General features: G+C 40.9%; 1 protein-coding gene across 2 annotated transcripts in view; it reads right to left on the bottom strand.

Annotated features, from left to right (window-relative positions):
• Positions 1 to 20,329, bottom strand: part of PRDM2 (PR/SET domain 2) — a 64,831-nt gene that overhangs the window by 10,120 nt on the left and 34,382 nt on the right. For both annotated transcript variants that reach the window (XM_064730883.1, XM_064730882.1), the window contains exons 7-8: positions 10,842 to 10,952; positions 5,613 to 9,975 (exon numbers count right to left, since the gene is read on the bottom strand). In XM_064730883.1, coding sequence (XP_064586953.1) covers positions 5,613 to 9,975; positions 10,842 to 10,952 — 4,474 coding nt within the window. The remainder of the gene's footprint in view (positions 1 to 5,612; positions 9,976 to 10,841; positions 10,953 to 20,329) is intronic.

The raw sequence follows: 20,329 nt of genomic DNA on the forward strand, positions 1-20,329 counted from the left end.
TAGTTCACCCCTCTCTCATCACAGACTTACCACAAAAGCTCAGCTCCAACCCAGCATGTGCTTGTTCAAAATCTATTGTTTAGCTCCTTTCCATCCTGAGCAGAACTCCAGCATCATGTGAGTCACGAGACATTCAGTAAATAAAAGCCAGAATTAGTGTAAGGTCTATTTGTCTGTCTCTAGCAATTCAGCTCCTTGGCTAAAACCACTGCAGTGAAAACCTGGAGCTGAGCCCATAATTTTGGAAATGAAGTCACAAACCACAATAAATGAACGCTGTTCCTATTTGCATTCAATATTGAACATTTAGACATCAAACTCTATGACATCTCCGCAAAGAAAATCATCAGGAACCAAACTAGAATTTTAAATACCAGCCTTGCAACACCAAGTGCTGACAGAGCAGAGGAGCAGAACCAGCCCAGCTTGAATCCCCTGGGCAGCTCCCACCAGGGCTGAGGGGCTCCAACACCCAGCACTGAACTCAGCCCAGGCTGTGCCACAAGGTGCTTCCCAAGCCTTCCAGCAAACTGGAAAATGGGAAACACAAAAAGGAAAACACAACCTGTCAGATCTGCCTCTCCACAACAGCTCCAGCAGCTCTGTTTTTATTAAACCAACCCTCATTTGAGCTCACCCAGCGTGTCACTCGGGCTCTGTAAACAGGACAAGTGGAATTGTTTTCATTGCCTGTCTGGATGCATTTCAAGAGGTGTCAGCACTCTGTGGGCTCTGTTACAGCTTTATTGTTGCTTCAGATCATACAGAGGCAGCTATAAAAGCCAGAGAAATTCAATTATGCAGATGAGATGCAATAGCAATAGTGACTATGAGAGCTGCACATTTCTGTTTGTAATGAGTCACCTGTTTAGGACTGAAACTCTTTGATGATCATCTCTCATGTGGAGATCTCCATCACCCAGCATTTCCCTGATAAATTGGTGAGCACAGGTGACCATCTCAGTGTGGCACATCCTGGGGACCCAACAGGATTTAACATCACAGCAGAGAAACCACACATCAAATGGCAAGAGGATTTCTGCCATATTAAAGACTGAGGCTGGTTCACTCACCATCAGTTCCCTGCTAGACATGGCCAATAAATCCTTACAAGGTGACTGAAATACCCAGACTGCAGCAAGAGCAAACTCCAAGTGATATTTCTGTTGTCAGTAAAGATTGGAAACAATGAATCAAGTTTATGTCCCATCCTCTGCAATCTCAAGACTGTAAATCTCCACTTTTTTCATCTTTCCTTTTTCTTATAAAACCTCCAAATACAACACTGGGCATGTAAAACAATATTTTCCCTTGGGTAAATACAGTAAAACCTAATCAAGAGTGAAAACCTTCACTGTGGCTTCCTCCCAGCTCCTTGGTGTAAGTGCTGCTGTAAGGAGACCAAGGATTCCCCTCTTCCATTGGGGTGCAAATCCCAAACTGCAGGGAGTGCAAAAACACCCCACGAACATTGGAACCTCTGCATCATCCCATCAGATCTCCCCCATCTGTTAAAATTCAGGGAAAATGTTGTTATAGACAGAACACGTTCAAGGAATGACATCCCACACGAAAAATAAACTGGGACTTCTTACCAAAAAAAATTTACTCAGACAGAAGCATTAATTTGAACAGACAACTCCATAAAATAAGAACTTATACTTAATAAGATAATAACTCACTACTGGATTAGTTGGGAGCAGTGAAGGAACTGACGGCTGTAAATGCTGTTCAGCCTCAGCAATGTCACATCAGCCACCCCACTGCCACACCAACATGGACCCAGATCCTTCCAGCCCCACTGCAAGAGGCAGCACACACATCCTGGAGGGAATACAACATTCCAAAATTCTCTACAGCCAAAAAAACCTTTCCATCTATTTTTCTTTATTTAACAGGTTTAAACCATATAAAACCAGAAAACTATAATATCAGTAAAACAGAAAACTATAGTATCAAAGTTGAAATAGTGCATGTAATTTTCATTTAAATAATTTCAATTTATTAGCTGTGTCCACAATTAAAATCAAAAATCCTCAGGCTAAGTCAGAAGTGGCCAATTGGTACAAATTTATGTCACTGGACCAGGGGGACACAGCTGAAGGATACAGGCACACTGAACTCCTCCTGGATGAGCTTGTTTTATCTTTCTTATCTTTTATCTTTCTTTATTTTTCTTTATCTTTCTTGGCACATCTGCTTTCCAAACAAAAGGCAAGTTTCCCCCAAGTTTTTCAGAAGTTCACTTGATTGGTTTTAGGAAATGTGTGATGATATTTCCATCTGGTTTGTCACTCAGTGCTTGCAGCACCAGGGACTGGAGCTCAGCCCGGGATGGACTCGTGGAGGAGGAAAATCCCTCCTCAGTTCTCACCTGCATTTCCAGCCCCCCAGCAAGGCTACAGCATTCAAAAGCAAGGACAACCCCACTTTTATGTCAAATTGCAATTTTTAATGTTTTCATTAGAATAATCTTTATAGCACTCTCCAATAGAAGAAACAATATACCTAACAGCAAACTTTAATACAGGAACATGCTCCAAGATTAACAACCCAAAATGAAAACAAAATGAAATTAATGTAAAATGTAAATCACATATAGTACAATTGAAGTGTCCAAAACAATTTAAATAATTTTAAATATTTTATTTTCTTAAACTTGCTACAAATGCTTTATACAATATTTCAACATAAAGTCCCCATAACAGAAATGTAACAAAATGGGAATGATAGTGAAAGTGAAAGTTAAAGTGGCACAAATTCACCAAACAAGTATTAAACTACAAATTTTAAAGAGGTAGATTACTTTTTAAGAACAAAAAATAAAAGGGGTGTCTGTATAAAGAAACTTTCCATCCATTCTGTCATTAATTGTGAAAGCTCTATGAACACGTGACAAACAGTATTTCCATAAAAAGCTGTTATGAACAATAGACCAATTCATTGTCTTAAATTAGAGGTGTACAAGCTTTTAGAATAATTATATATTTCATTTTCAAAATATGCAGGTCTCTAGCCCTGCTCTAGCCTTCTTATCCATAAAAAGATACACTGCATCCATTATATATCTGGTGTTTAGAAATTCATCACTGCTATATAAATTTTATTTGCATGTGTAAATAAGAACTTGGAAAATCCATAAAACATCCAAATCAGGCTTTTTTTCCCACTGTATCCTGGACATGAAAAGACTCAGAAAGTGAGAAGGTGGGAAGGGAATTCTGCCCTGCAGGAAGGGAATTTTGCTGACTCACTGAGACAAAGCTTTGAGACAATGCATGACCAAATCCTTGGAGTGCAGCAACTGCTGGCCCTGAATCCACACTGATTCCTGGACAGGCTGAGGGAACCTGCTCTGGGGATGTACAACAAAATCTGCCAAGCACAGCAACTGAACTGCCCAACAGCATCCACAAAAACAAGAGCAAAAAGATTTGGTTCAGTTCATTCCTTCTGCTGATTTCCTGTGGGGTTCCATTTGTGTTTGATTAACAGTACCCTTGAATTTAATCTGAATTATCCCACATGTGTCAAGCACAAAATAAGAAAATCTAAGCCTGACACTGCAGGCAATTTTATGGCTGTGAGTTTCACAAGCTTGGATTTCACATCCCTTGGTGTAGTGCTTATCCTGCAACAGCTCTCATGGCATTAAGGGATTTTTTTGTTTTGTTTTTACAGGAGATTCCTAGAAAATACAAATAAAAAAACCCCAACAAAACAAAAACTGAAGATAAATGACAAAACAATTTGTGAACAAGTATGTTTACACAGAAAAACTGAAAGGTGAAAAACAAATTGGCAAACAAATATACATGAAGGGAGTCTTGAAAAAATATTAAGATTTCCTGGAAAAAAAAAAAATCAAAACCCAACAGTGCCTACATAGAGCAGAATCAAAGTTAAACTGTGCTGACATTTGTGTATGAAGGCAGAAAAATTCTTCATGCTGCAGAACTGATATAAAAAGAATTTGAGTAGACAATCTAGATTTATAAAAGTTACTTCAGAGGCAAGAAGAATTCCCTGGTGTAACCATTTGTTAAACTGATCAAGACTCCAAGCAGCCAAAGCAAACCAGGGCTGTTTGAGGCAGCCAAGGAAACCTTGCCCCAGGTCAATTGTTATTTCCCCAAATGCTACAAAACAATTCCCATGTGCACCCATTTCCAAGTACTTGGATATTTTGCCTAAGGTCAAATGATTCATTTAGATGGAAAGATGTGTTTTGGCTTCTCATTCTACTGATCTGTTCTGGCAGCACTTAAATGCAGCTTCACACATAACTAAAGGGAGCAGCTGATGAGAATTAACATGAAGATGTTTATGTCCCAAGGGAGACATTTCTTGTTCCTAAAAGGCATTTTTACACCATTAGTCTCCAAATTCCAAATAACATTTTTCTCCTTCAACATATCCTAATTTGGGTATGGATTATTTTGAGTCAAATTCCCCTGCAGCACTTGGGAATAATTCTGCTATACTGAACACCTTTACTTTCCAAAGAATGTCCTCACTCTTTGGAGATGCTCCCTGTGAGACACACGAGCTGTGAACAGTTTGGGTTTTGACAATGAACAGATCCTGCCCTGTCTGTTCTGACAGAGGCTGCCAATTCCTCCCCCTCCTTCCCATTCAAACCCTACCCTGGGCCCGAAATCTGCTGTTAATTACCAACCCCAAAAGAACTCTTAATTACCAGTGAGCTTGGTGAAAGTTCCTCAGCAAATCAGACTCTTGTTTCCAAGAAAAACAGGGCAGGAGCAAGGTAACAAAGGTTATAAACACTGTGCAAAATATACTATTGATTTGAGAGACTACATGAAAACGTAAATCGGGACTCAGGCACGTAGATTAAGATTTTTTATTTATTTATTGAAGGATTACCCTTTCTTGTGATTAAAATGCTTCTTCTCAAAAAGAAATAGAACTTTAATTATAAAGTTTTATAGTGAAACATAAAAAGCATGATACTTCTAACAAATTTACATGTTCATGTAACTTTTCTTACATGTCTATTTCCCTTATATTAAGTATTTTATGATCTCAGTCCGTATGCACATACATTTTTGAAGTATTTGGTCATGGTTTGTTTCTTTCATATATATATATATATGCAGAGAATGCTTTTTATTACAAACCAAAGCAAGTTATTTTAGTGAGTAAAGAATGCAGTCATATTTTTTAACTTAGTGAACCACCATAAATAAATCTAGAATGCTTCTGGGCTACCTTAGATGTCAGATACCAAATACAAGGTCAGTGTCTCCAATAACATTGAGTTTAATGACATGAAGTTTATTTGCACTCAGGTATTGACATTTTTTTTTTCCAGAGTTTTCAATTCAGTTTATAATTAAAGACATTCTCTATACAAACCGTGTATAATTTCATGACATGACAAAATGCATCAAGTATGTACATCATACCCCAGCATCAGTAAGCTGCTCATCCATGTTTTAGGAAATGCAACTTCTTTTTTTATTTAAGCATGAGAAACTCAAAAAAAAAAAAAAAAAGAATAAAAAGACAAAAAAAAAAAAAAAAGACCAGCAAGCAAAACAGCAAGCAACGTGTTCCTGGGTTGTTTCAACTTCAAATTAAATGCTTACCTGAAATCTTTCAGTTCTTGCTTTGCACTGCTTTCATCTCTTTTGTTTTCTGCTGCTTCTGCATTTGCTGCCTGCTGCAGACTCCGTGTGATTGGTCCTCCAATCCTCTCTCTAGATTTTACACTGAACCTGTCTGCCTTTTTCTTACTTGCCACAGCAGATTTACTTGGCAAAACAGCTTTGCTATTCCTTTGTATTCTGACGTGCAATTTCCGGGAGGCTTTGCTGGAGATTCCAGAGGAATTGTTCTTAGAAACCACTTTAGTTTTTTTCCCATCAACGTGGGACATTTTAGACACTCTCACAGGACTAGAGTTCCTCAAGGATGAAGATGAATTTGGCTTTTTCGATCGCATGGAAGGTACAAATTTAACGTTTTGTTTGGATTTGAAGGAGGCAGAGGGGAGCTGGAGCTGTGCAGGTCCTGAGGTTCGTGCTCTGGTCTTGCCCAGGTGAGGCTGAGTGCTCTGCATTTTGATTTCTGCATCCGCCGTCCGCCTGCGCTGGTTGCTGCCTTTGTCACTGCTGGCAGGGGAAGAAGCTGCACTTTTTTTGGAAGAATTCTTTTTGGAGGAGGGAGAGATGGGTTTTTTGGGGCAGCTGTATGATGCGTGTTTGTTCAAACTCCCAATGTAAGTGAACTCTCTGTTACAGTAGGGGCAGATGTGGGAGTCTGTCTCGGATGGGTTATTTTTCAGCTCTGCCTTCTGCTGGGCAGATTTCTTTTTTTGCAGGATAGCTTTTTGTACAAGCTGGTTTTTCTTTTTCAATGCACTTATTTTTAGTTTGTTGGAGGACATTTTGCTGATCTCCACATTGAAATTGAGTCTTTTAGGCTGACCCATCCTTCTGAAGGCGTTTTTGCCAGGCCCAGCAATGACCACCATGCCATTCTTAGGCTGCACTGTCTGTTTGAGGGGAACTGGATTTTTTTTAGGTGTGTATCTCTTTTTATCACTAGCAGATGCACAGGCCAGTATGTGTTTGTGTAACTCAGGCATGTTATCAACACTTTTGCCACATTTTGTGCATCGAATGGCAGTGGTGAAAGTCTGTGGGATATTATGGGTTGTGAAGTTTGTTGCAGTAACTCCAATCCCCATAGGATTCCGATGGTGATACTGGAAGGGAGGTGGTTTAAAGCTTGGGTAGTGTTGATTGAGGCCCATCCGGACATCTGGATCTTTAGATTTCACTCCAGAAGCCATTATTTTTATAGTAGTATAAAGCTCTTCAGAAGAATCATTTAGATCTTCATCTTCCTCCTCTTTTGAAGGCTCCAAAGAATCTTCTGGCAGGTTCTGCATGTGCTCTGCATTTGCCTTACTGGGGTCAGTAAAATTCTGGGGTCTCAAAGTCCCACTTTCAAACTCATGATGTGTGCACTCCTTGTCTGGATGGAGATCCCGTTGATGCTGTTGCAAATTGCACAAAAAAGCAAATTCCTTTTTACACACCGAACAAACAAAGATATTCCCTACTCCATGAAGCAGAAAGCGATGTTCTGACAAGTCTGTTTTATCCCTAAAAAGCTGTACACAGAATTCACATTTGAAGGGCCATTCCTCAGCATGAATGGATAAATGCTTCGTCAGGTCTTTGATGGAAAGGAAAGGTGACTCGCAGACATTGCACACAAAGCTCTTGTTGAAGGTTTCCTGCACCACTCCTGATTCACCTGAAGTGTGAGGCTCCTCTCTCGCTTTCTGCTGCTCGCTTTCAGCTTCCTCCTGTTTTATTATTGGGAGAGAACTTTCAAGGTTATCAGCAGAGGAAACAACAGAAGAAACTACAGAAAGAGGAGGTGGAGATGGAGACGATGAGGAGGAAGAGGATGAGAAAGAGGAGGAAGAGGAGGAGGAAGATGAGGAAGACAGGTTAGGGGGGCCAGGTGAAGCAGCAGAAATAAGAGGTTCAACAGAAGGGACGGGGGACGGAGAAGGAGAAACTGTAGGTGAAAGAACTGGTAATGGGGACTGGGTGGTAGTGTTGGAGAGTGGTGAGGGACAGGAGGAGGTGTTGGTGGCACTGGCAGAGACATCTGGGATGGGCAAGGGCATGGTTGGGAGCAGGGGGGGCGGCGACGTGGCCGCAGTCAGCACGGGCAGGCAGGGCGGCGGGGACGGGGGGTTGGTGGGCGTTAACAGCGGGGGCAGCTGGCACCCAGCGGGGGCAGCAGGCGGCACAGCGGGCACAGGGGAGGCAGCAGAGGAGCTGAGGGGCTGGGTGTCACTGGCAGCCGCTGCTGAGGGAGCAGGATCAGTGCCAGGCTCAGCCGGGGGCTGCGGGGCCGTGCTGGCGCTGTCGGTGCCCGGCTGCTCCGCGGCTGCGTCCGTCCCGTTGTACTCGTTGAGCAGAACCTTCTGCAGCATGCACGTGGTGGGCTTCTTCCTCTTCACCCCGCTGCACGTCGCAGGGCTGGAGTTCTCTTTGCATTCCCTCGTTTCTGCATCGCTGCACGGCTTCTTATGCACACTCAGATCTAAAACGGATTCCCAGGGAACCTGAGTCTTGCTTTTGACATCAGACCTCTGTTTCATTCCGCTGGATAAATCCAGGGGCTGCTGGTTGCACACATTGCCAAAAGTTGGAGCTGCTGTCCAGTCTTTTGATATTTTATATTCTTCAAAGCAATGAGGGCTCAAAGTCTCTTTGTCCTCCCTTGCAGCCAAGCTCCAAGCAGGTGAGTTGCTGTGGCTTTCTAACTTTGGCATTTTTGAACTCCTAATATTGTCGTTCCACACAGTTTTTCCCTCACCTGATTTGACGAAGTCTCGAAGCACTGGACTGTGCTGTGGAGAGCTGGGAGGAGAGCTGGTCCTTCTTTTAAACCTGCTGGATACTGGAGGCAAAACAGATGATGATGTAACAGAAGGTCCTATTTTAGGGATTTCACTTGATGGAGTTATCTTCTTACTGTCCTGTGTCTGAAGAAGCTGCTTTAGTTTTGATGACAAATAAACCCCTTTTTCTTTATGAAAAGTTAAGCTTTCTGTTGAAATGCTAAGAGGAAGATTTAAAGAACTAGTAGGAGTTATAGGTTCAGGGTCTATTTCAGTTTTTATTTTTGGTACAAGAGGAGGGCTGGCAGTTCTTCTCTTTTTGGATTCACTGCTCCCACTGCTAGAGGGTTCCTTAGGAGGTTCATTCACATGTGTTTGTGTAACCTTTAAATTTGTGGAAATTTCCACTGTGACCGGACTGATTATACAATTCAATCCATACAAGTCTGCAGAGTTGGACTCCATCTGAATCACATCACAATTGCTAGTGCTGCTGTTGGACTGAATTTTCCCATCAATGTAGTAATTTAAATTCTCAGAGATATTGCTGGATATATCCATAAGATAGACATCATCTCCCTCACCTTCCTCTTCTATTTCTGTGCTTGCTATGTACACACTCTGGACGGCTGGGGCCGGCTCTGTTGGGAGAGGTGGCTCCTCAGTGAAGAACCCTTTTCTCCTGACACCTTTGGGAATAAGATGACGCTCGTGAACCCTGCGCTGATGCCTCCTCATGTTGGTGTGAGTACCAAAAACCTTTTTGCAGTATTTGCACGGATGCAATTCTTTGGGCTCCTTATTCTCCTCAGCAAACGCCGAGTTTGACATTTCCTGGGAAACTTTCTCAGAATCCAAAACAACAGAGTCTTGCACGAGACTGGAAACATTCAGGTCATCTTTAAGACCATCATCCACAATCACCTGGTTATCAGCAACATTATCCAGGTGCTGTGAGGAGGTGAGAGTGAGGAATGGTTTCCTTTTGGGCCCGGCCTCGTGGCGCCGCTCGTGCCGGCGCCGGTTGATCTGAGTGCCGAAGGCTTTCCCGCAGTAGCGGCACTTGAAGGCGTGGCTCAGGGTGGAGATGTGGATGTGCATGTGGCGCTCCAGCCCCTGCTTTGTGGTGAACTTCCTCTCACAATGCTGGCAAGGAAACATGAAGGTTTCCTGAACATCACCGTTGGATTCCCCCTCTGCTTTTGGGATTTTCACCACGAGTTTTTTCTTTGGAGAGCTTTCTGGAGATTCCTCTGACGTACTCTTTTGTTCTTCCATGGAGTCCAACTTTTCTTCACATATCAAAGGCATTTCAGCATTTTCTTTAGGCATATTGGTATCTTCTATCTCCTCTTCATCTTCCTCTTCTTCATCCTCCTCTTCATCGTCATCTAAATCATCTGATGCACAGTTTATGGCTTCTCCTTGTTTGTCTTCAGTTATCACTTGTGTTTCGTTGGTGGGACTGGGGACCATCAGCTTTGGAAGGACATCCTGATTTACCATCTCCTGAATCACAGCTGTTTGCTCCAGAGACAGCACAGCAGAAACAGAAGGAGCTTCATCTTCCTCTTTGTGACCTGGAACACAAGAGTGCGAGAAAGAAAAGCATGAGATATGTTTACCAAACATATGCTACACCTTTCTTCTCCTTTTTTCTTCTAGCACAACATACCCAACATTCCTGACACAAGACAATATCACACTTCTCATTTATTTACTTGTGTGGATGGTTGTTTTCCTGCATGCAAGTCCTGCCTGTCTGTTCTCAGGGATATCCATTGCTGAAGAAAAGAAAGCCAGGGTTCTGAGCAACCTGAACTAGTGAAAGGTGTCCCTGTCCATGGCAGGGGGTGGAAGAAGATAAGCTTAAAGGTCCCTTCCAACCCAAAATGTTCTGTGATTCTGCAGTGATTCCAGGATTCTGTGATTCTTTGCTGCCAATCCTCACTGTGTTGCCTAAGTGGGTACATTACAGAGCAAAAATCCTTCTCCATTCCTTAGCTGGGCCAGGAGACACCTGAGCAGGGGTGTTCGTGCTGTGCCAGCAGAAGGGACAACAGAGAGAAGGAATGGAAGAGTTATGGGTCAAATGAATTAATATTTTTTCTCCCTTGGTACTGACTTTGTTAATTAGCAATAAATAATGACCATGAAACCAAGCTCCAAGACACTAGAATAAGGTTTTTGCTCTGATATTATCCTGTAAGGAGTTTGTGTTTATATCTCAATTTTGCAGCACATTAGTTTTTCCTGTGGTCAGAGCTGCATGTTTAATGACATGCTTCTAACAGCCAAGTTCCCAACTAGTAAAACAATTGGGGTAAATGATACAAACATGTTCACTTTGCTACAGTAGGATAACCTGCTAATGGACTAAACAGGACAAGCATCCTTTGCTTCAAAAAGATAAGAGAAGGAAAAAATAATACACTTGAGAACTCACCTTCTTTAGAATCCCTCATATCTGCAGAAGTAGAATCCAAATCAGTCTTTTTCTGTTTTGTATCTGCTGCCTTCTTTCCCTTGTTTTTACTTTCCTGAGTCTTCTTCTTTCCTAGTGGGAAAAGAGCATTTATTATTCTTGCTTAACAGTTTTTATTTGTCATGTATCAGTGGCAGATTTAAACCTTCAGCTTTGGAGTACAACAAACTCCTGCAGAGACCCTGTAGGAGAACAGACAGCATTCAGGTAAAAAACTTCACACACTTTTCTCACTTCCAAAGCAAGAACAAACCACCTGTCCAGGATTAAGCAGCTCACACAATGCAGGTACCCAATCCCTTAATGTGGCCACAAAATTCCTAAATCTCACAGAAGTGTATGGAAAATAGAAAATCTCTTCATACACAATTAATCCTAATGTTAATTGGAAAACCTTACAAAATAGAAACCCATAGAGGTTTATTTTCATTGTATAAAGATTTTGAATGATGAGAAGAGTTATGATAAAGACAATGAAGTAATACCACTATGAGAAGATTGAAAGCAGCTTCACAACCAGGGCAAAGGCAGTACAACCAAATGAGAGGGAACTGGGTAACAGAAAACACTGAAGGTATTTGGATGGGTCCTGACACAAACACCACTTTCAAGTTATCACTTTTTGTTAAGAAAATGAAGAAGGATGGATTAGTTGAAGAGGATGATGAACACAAAAGGGCATTATATGCCAAGAGCTGACCATGCTGTAAGATGTAAACTGAAAACTTCATTTTCCACTGCACTACAAAGTACTGCTGATTTTTGCCACTAATGTTATAGATTCAGGCCTATAATATACAGAAATTATGATAAGGGGTGTGTCACAAATGAAATTTTATGGATTTTCATTCACTTCATTGCAGACTCTCCACACAGAATACAGAAACCATCACTGAAACTCCACAATTCTACACAAAACTCTTGGGAAGAACTGTCCAGAAGCCCAAACTCCTCCTGTGCCCCCTCCAACACACAAATTCCACTTTATAACACCCTGCCCATTCCCTCTGATCAGAAATGGCCATCACAGCCCTAAATCCATTTCCTAGCTAGAAGCACATTCTTCCACGTCACAATCCTGTCAAACTCCTCCTTTTTACCCCTTGAAAATATTTCTCACATCCTGAGCCAAGAAACTGAAATGCCTTAGAAAAAAAAAAAGCTCCTCTGTTGCAGGAAGTTCCAAGTACAAATACCCCCCAAGAGAACAGCTCAGACAGCCTCACTTGTTTTGATTTCAACAAACTACATAATTATCTATATTTCCTCTCAAGGGGCTCAGATTTCATAGGCCATCCCCAAATTCCAATGTGTTTCAGTTTTATGTATGTAATAAACATTTTTTGATTTCTTATCTAATTTTACAGATTTCACTCTTATAACCTGACAACAGTCACTCAGACTGAGTTTTTGTCACCTTTGGACAAGACACACACATTCTCCTACCAATATTCTCTGAATATCCTCAATTATTGTTATGATGCCCAAGTCTAACCTGCCATAAAGATTGTTTGAACAACACAACACTGAATTTTGCTTTTATACCAAACACCTGTGACTGTCAGAAGATTTTAGCACATACATGGGTGCTTACATAGGCATGAGGAAGTTAAAAACATCTTTCCTTAAGTGACAAACTACTAAAGTCCAATTTAAACACCATTTTTTTATTATCAGCACCTTTAATGCTCATTATTACAACCAACACTACCAAGATCTGAGCATGAAGGATATCAAAGAAGTTTCCAGAAGTATCTCTCAAGTCACTTGAAATTCTCTGGGAATGTTCAGTAACACAATCCAACACTTCCCCTTCTAAGGAAAAAGTGGAAATATAAGATTTCAACACATTCCTAGGAATCAAACATGCATCACAATGCACCTTATGAGTGACATAAGAAATCATTCCTAGAACCTTAAGAACTCTCAAATTTTTTGCAGACCACCTATCATCTGAAGACCACTATCAGTATCTTGCCCTCAAAGCAACAAAATTCTTGATTGGAAACAAGAATTAAAAGGTTGGTGCACAGGCCCCTCTCACCTGCCAAACCTGACACGTGCTCAGAAACTTCTTCTTCCCACAGTGCAATTCTGCATCTAACTCTACAGTAGCCCTGAATTTCAGCACAACAACAGGTTACTGTCAAAGTCTCCAAATTAATTCTTTTTTCTAACAATATTAGAAATATACTGTGCTCTTTCAAGGGTGAGGTAAAGTATGAAAAGGCACCAACACAAATCTCAAGTGCTAAAGCATGCAGATATGTTTCAAAGTGTCATCCAGTTCGAGAATGTAAAATTTATAGTACCTCAAATCCAATGATAATCTGAGAAATCACTACAATAGCAGGATTTTCACACAAAATCGAGATATTGTGTCACATACCTTATGGTACTGATGGAAAGCAGAGCATTTGCAAGTTCTGCCAGTCCTAAAAAGAGATGCAGCTCTCTCATGATGTAACCTGCTCCATGATCCAGCTGGAGATGTTTCCAGTTCTTGGCCTTGGAGCACTGGTGCATTTGAAGAGAGGATTCACCCAGCACCCAACTCGCCCTTTCTCTGAACAGTGAACAAACTCCTTGTGCACACACAACATTTCAGATGTGTCAGATCAATTTCTGACACAAACCAATGAGAGACACCAAACACTGTAGATGGCTTTAGCTTGTTCATTTTCTAGGCTGCAGCTTTCTTTGGGAAGGTTCAAAGAATTCACTGCACTGAAACATGACAGTGACTGTCCCAGATGCACAATTCCATGGTCCTGACCATTCAACAGCACACACCCAGCAAGAGAATTTAAGAACAGAGTCATAGGTGATACTTCACTGCTTGCTCTCCCAGCTTTCATGTATTTGGAGTTCAGAAACTTTTTTAAGTGTCTGTTGATTGATTTTCTCTCATGAGTTCTCAAAGTGCTTTTAAAATCCATATAAACTTGAACTTTCTTCCTGCAGATTTCCAATCAAAACACAACCTACAACTGATACAAATGATATCAATGAGCAGTCCAAGGCCTGTCCCTTGGTTTTCTCATTGTTTCAGAGGTCAGGAGTGAACTGAAGGCTGCAGGAGGGGAAATGCTCTGAAGACAGAACCTGGTGGAAGCCTGAGTATAAGTACACACGTGCACTTACCATCAGGTTCCTGAAGGGTCCTACATGGCTGCTACGGCCAGCTGGATCCTCCACTTGGTCTAAACAAGAAAGATACAGGAATGAAACACAGGGAAAGTGAAATGGAAACAATGACAAAAGAATAAATGAAGGGCAGAACTTAATATGTGTGTAAGTGCTTTAGAAGAATTGTAAAAGAAAGATGCAAAGGAAAATGAATGAAATAAACAGATGGAAAGGAGGAACTTGTCTGTAGTGATGAAGATCAAAAGAGGAATTCACCAGTTTGCAATTTGTCTTGCAACTTTCAACAGGGCTCCTTTTTCTCTCCTCTCCACTTCTCCTGAAGACAGCTCAGCCTTCACACCTTTACAATCCCTTTGTAACAGTGCAACAGGCCCGGGAGAGCTCAGGCTGCTGCCATGGCCAGGGCATCAGCACTGCCACTAACTCTGGAGCAGCTCAGATAACAACAGTGACAGTGTAAGAGAGGAGGAATCTTTATTTGCCCAAACTTCATCTTATTGATAAAACCAAGACACCTCTGAAGAAGCTACAGTTAGCTGGGCTCACACTTTTGTTGTTAACCAAACTACTAATGGGATTATTAAACCACAGAGTTATTTCTGGTGGGATGGAATAAACCTACTCAGAAGCTGGGAGGGAAGACATTTAACACAGTCTTTCCATACACTTGGAGCTGAACTCTATAATTAAATATTGCTCAACTGTACAAGATGCCATTGTCTTTAATAACCTTTAACTGCAGCACCAAACATGTTCACAGTTAAGATCATTAAGGAAGAAGGACATTCCCACCTGAGCTCAAACACTGCTTCAACCTCTTACAGAAATACAGAATGTGGACATTTGTCTCCCCAAAACTCTTGGGTTGAAAAGGGAAAAGAATAATTGGTATGAACGGAAAGTACTGTTCCTTCTTTGAGATCTGTAGCAAACAACTCTAACTGCAGCTCAGTAACAAACTCAGACCTTACCCATGAAAAGTACCATAGAAACCTGCCCAAATCTCAAATGTGCCACACAAACCTGCCCAAATCTCAAACCTGCCACAGAAACCTGCCCAAATCTCAAATGTGCCACACAAACCTGCCCAAATCTCAAATGTGCCACACAAACCTGCCCAAATCTCAAATGTACCACAGAAACCTGCCCAAATCTCAAATGTACCACATGAACCTGCCCAAATCTCAAATGTACCACAGGAACCTGCCCAAATCTCAAATGTACCACACAAATCTGCCCAAATCTCAAATGTGCCACAGAAACCTGCCCAAATCTCAAACCTGCCACAGAACCTGCCCAAATCTCAAACCTGCCACAGAAACCTGCCCAAATCTCAAATGTACCACAGAAACCTGCCCAAATCTCAAACTTGCCACAGGAACCTGCCCAAATCTCAAACCTGCCACAGAAACCTGCCCAAATCTCAAATGTGCCACAGAACCTGCCCAAATCTCAAATGTACCACACAAACCTGCCCAAATCTCAAACCTACCACAGAAACCTGCCCAAATCTCAAATGTGCCACAGAACCTGCCCAAATCTCAAATGTACCACACAAACCTGCCCAAATCTCAAATGTGCCACAGAAACCTGCCCAAATCTCAAATGTACCACAGAACCTGCCCAAATCTCAAATGTGCCACAGGAACCTGCCCAAATCTCAAATGTGCCACAGAAACCTGCCCAAATCTCAAATGTACCACAGAACCTGCCCAAATCTCAAATGTGCCACAGAACCTGCCCAAATCTCCAACCTGCCACAGAAACCTGCCCAAATCTCAAATGTGCCACAGAACCTGCCCAAATCTCAAACCTGCCACAGAAACCTGCCCAAATCCCAAACCTGCCACAAAAACCTGGCCAAATCTCAAATGTGCCACAGAACCTGCCCAAATCTGAAACCTGCCACAGAACCTGGCCAAATCTCAAATGTGCCACAGAACCTGCCCAAATCTCAAACCTGCCACAGAAACCTGCCCAAATCCCAAGTCTCCTGGAAAACAGTGGAGAAGTTCCCTCAGAGATTCCCTGGAAAGTATTTTTAGAGGACAGACAAGGGCAGCATTGGCAAGGCTGTGGCTGAAGGGAAAAGACAAACTGACACATTACACTGACAATGCCACAGAGTTTCATGTGTGAATCACAGTGTAATAACATAAACTCACTAGTTAACCCCTTGGAACTGGCTGAGATTAAAGTCTGCATCAATCCCATGCAATAGCTGCTACTATTTTATAAAACAACTTCTAATTATTTTCTCCTATTGAAAAAAAAAATCAGTACTTTAGCATTTAAAAGAATGGAATAAAGATTAAGTGAATATTCAAGTTAAACATTCTATTGGAAAATTCAGCAGAAAACAACTGCACTATCATTTCTTTTGATTAATGGATTTTAACATAGTTTTAACAATTTGAATTTTAATTTGAGAAACAGCTTGCTGTGCACCAGAATTCATCTGTTCTTGTATCCAGACTGCTGGCTGATGTCATGCTTTTCAAAATAAATTCCTCAAGCCTTCAGACATCAGTAAAAATGTGAATAGTTGTTTGTTCTGCAGACAGGCCAGAACACACGAGTGCCTTTTTCACACACAGAATGCTACATCCAAAAGAACAGCAAAACTTGCTTCAAAAAATTAAATAATTAAATCCAAGTTGCACTGGCTGGAGGTGCTCCACAAAATGCAAAAACATTTTGCAGTGACTTCTCAGAACCTTGTCCAAATGTGAATGGCACAGCACATGGGGGTTAAAGACCTTACATATTTAATAAGTTGAACTGATTAAACAGTAAGGTAACTAGGCACAAAAAATGCTATTTAATTCAAAATGCTCATTATTAAGATGTGAATGCTAAGGCTGTCCTTTAAAGATGTTTCCCTATTTGCATTTAAGACTCTTTATTTTCCTTTTTGTTTGGTTTTTTTTACTTCTTCCATTATTCACAAAATCTTCCATTATTCTTTACCAGCATTTGCTCACATAGCAAAGACAAATCAAAAATCACCTGGCTAAATAAAGGGCAACATTGCTGTGTTAAGGGCTGCTCTGAGCCACTGATTAATTTTTCCCCACAATCCACAAAAAGCTTTTAATTTTTATTTCTCTGTCAGTGTAAGATAGATACTCTGTACTAGGAGCATTTCCCACTTTGGCTACAGATCATCCCAGGCACATGAAAATCTCCATTTCCAGTACTGAATCTTGCTAAACCAGAAAATTTTAGAGGCAAAGTCAGCACATTTTAATTCCAGCAAGTCTAAGGGTGAAATTCAAAACTCAAGATCAATTTTTTAAACACCTCATTAACAGAGATGTCAATTAAATGTAAATGGCTCCACACACAATATCATTAAGAGGTCTATTTCAACAATGCTGTCAGGTAGGTATGAAAACCTGAAAAAAAGGCAAAATATAAAAGCTTTTATTACCTTGTTTCCTTCAATCTGTCATCATTGTATTTGGTGGAGTGAACTTCTTGCAACACCATTGTAAAGTTATCAGATACAAGTCCTTTGTGCAGGTATAACTTGGATTGTTAAGCAAATGAAACACTAAAATTGCCATGAGCTGTTTCACAACAGAACTTTAACCTCCAGCTCCTGAGAACCACAGGAATATTTCAGAGCTGCAGAAATCATGGCTCTGTTCAATCTGCCCAGATCTAATATACCAAATAAAGCTGGAGAGGAAGAACACACACAGCTACACAGTACAGAAAAGTCTTGTGAATTATCTACAGATTATGGGCAAATGCAGTGAGCAAAGGTTTCTCTGTAATTTTTTCCAGCAGAACTTGCATCTCCTCTTCCATAAAAAGACACTTTCAAGCTTCCCCAGTAGGAGCAGGAGAAAGAGGAAGGCAAACTTCACAGCAATTCTATTAATACCAAACTGCCTGGTGTATAATGCTACCCATTAACAGAGAGCACATTTTAATCACTGCATTTTCCAACCACAATATAAAAAAAGTGATGAACACCTTGGGAAGGTGTTCCAGGACACCTGTAGAGGTAAATGCTCCAAACTGTGCATGAACTATTGGTACCAAGCACTAAATTTCCTTTTTGCAGGAAAGAACCAGAGCCATGCACTGACAGAGACTGTTCAAGTGGCATTTGCATAACAGATGAACTTGTTGCCATGGAAAGCATAAGAAAATTCTGAGCTGGGCTATTTAAAACACCAATTTCTGCAAATGTTTGGCAAAGTCTCCACTTTAATGATAGCACTGAAGATCATGTTACTGTGTGTCACCACAAACTTCTGGAATTATGGTAGAGAGTACAGGAAAGGTGAGGATGGCACCACAGGGGTGCCATGCCAAGAGAAAGAAATGACCCAAGAGTTTGTAAAAAGCAGAAGGGAATGTATTGCCATTATAGAGTTTGTGAGACTAGAAAATTCGACACTGTTCAAAAATTTCAGATAAACAGATTTTAAAAACTGGTGAAAAACTGAGTGGGAAGCCTGTGTTAAATGTGTGGGATGACACCAATCCCTACCAGAGCTGTCTCTGGTCTTCTTCCTACAAGTTACTTTTTGTAAATTCAATTATGTACCATAACTGCACCAGACAAGAGACAAAACCAGTTTATGCTGTCTGCCAGAGTATGTCATCCACTCTTGCAGCATCTCATTCCAATCCCCAACGTGTTCTGCCTCCTGACTAACCTGAGTGCACAGCCCAGGAAGTCTCAAATTCACAGATTACAAGACTTCTAATGACTTAAGTAGTACAGAATGTCACCCAACAATTACAAGGCATGGCAAACAAAGGTTTAATTCCATGCAATTTTAACTCACACAAGAGCTGTGATGGAACAATTAAGTATAAATAATTAAATGGAGAGCTTTAATCCTAGCAAGATTTGGAAATGTTATTTCTGCCCTTATGCCAATATTTGTAAAACAGTAGAGATGGGACACAAATATGGGACCAGAATTGCTCTAGACTTTCTCATGCACCCCAATTCCTGGTATTTTCCTGCCTCCCCACATTCACTACAAATTCCAGCAAGTTGCTCCACGGCTGCCACAGCTCCCACAGCCAGCCCAGGACAGAAAACATGATGAAAATTCTTCTTTATTCCATCAGCTTTTGTTTTGCTAAGTATAAAGACAAAAGCAGCAGCAAAAGAAATGTCAGCTGGCACACAAACTTTCCAGAAATAACTGTTCTCTATATTTAGCCAGTTTTTATTTAAAATTCAGTTAAAAATAGAGCACTCAAATTGTGTATTTAATACAGAGAATGTCTAAATTTAAATCTCTGCTTTAACCAATCAGAGCTTTTATCTAAGCCCAGAAAATTTGCTTCCAGTCACTAGAGTTTGCTCCAAAATGTTTGTGAAATGAAGTTATTCTCAAATAAAAATGCCACTTATATTGACAGCAGCATTTAAAGGTAATGGAAGTCCTCACACAACTACTTGTTCCAAAATGTTTGTGAAATGAAGTTACTCTCAGATAATTAGAAATACCACTTATATTGACAGCAGCATTTAAAGCAAATGAAAGCCCTCATACAACTATTTGTACCATCAAATTTAAAATGAGCATTACTAGATCAGTGTGCCTTTATCTGTAATAAAAAACCCCAAATATTTGTCACGGCCCTATTTGGATCATTGAATATTTGAGAGGATTACATCAAAACTATTTCTGGTTTTAGCTAAGTTATCTCCAAAAGTAACTACTTAGGCCTTTACTGCCATTTTATTCTGCTCTTTGACAAACCAGGTATGCTCCAATCCAGCAGCAGCCACACAAATAAGTGACATTTAAAAAAAATAATAGAAAAAAAAAGACTTTTAAGTCCACTGCAGACCCAGAGCCCTTCTCACACAGCTGATCAAGGTGGTGTCACATGAAAAGCTGTCCCTGCAGGGAAAACCAACAGTGATGCAAATGTTGGCCTGAGGAGGGTGCTGGCTTTGCCTGGAGAACACAGAGCTGCCTTTGTGCCCCCCAAGGATTTCTGCAACAGGAGCCCAGCCCTGAGCAAAGCAGCAAAGCCTCTCCCAGCCAGTGCAGCCACCCAAAGCTGCCAGGGATGAAATCAAACCCTCACAACTGCACAAGGTCACACTCAATGTTTGCATTGACACTCACATTTGTTCTGTTATTCATTTTATTCAAATTTTTCATGCCGTTTATGGTTACCACTTTTCAGAATTTATTCTCCAAGTAAAATCACCCCTCTGTGTTTTACAATGTATTTCACCCACTCTCTGACATCCACTTCCAAATTTCTTTCCTTTAACCTTATATTTCTTCAGTGCAGGTATGCAGTGT

This window comes from Zonotrichia leucophrys, chromosome 21 (genome assembly GCF_028769735.1).
Source record: "Zonotrichia leucophrys gambelii isolate GWCS_2022_RI chromosome 21, RI_Zleu_2.0, whole genome shotgun sequence".
Lineage (NCBI taxonomy): Eukaryota > Metazoa > Chordata > Aves > Passeriformes > Passerellidae > Zonotrichia > Zonotrichia leucophrys.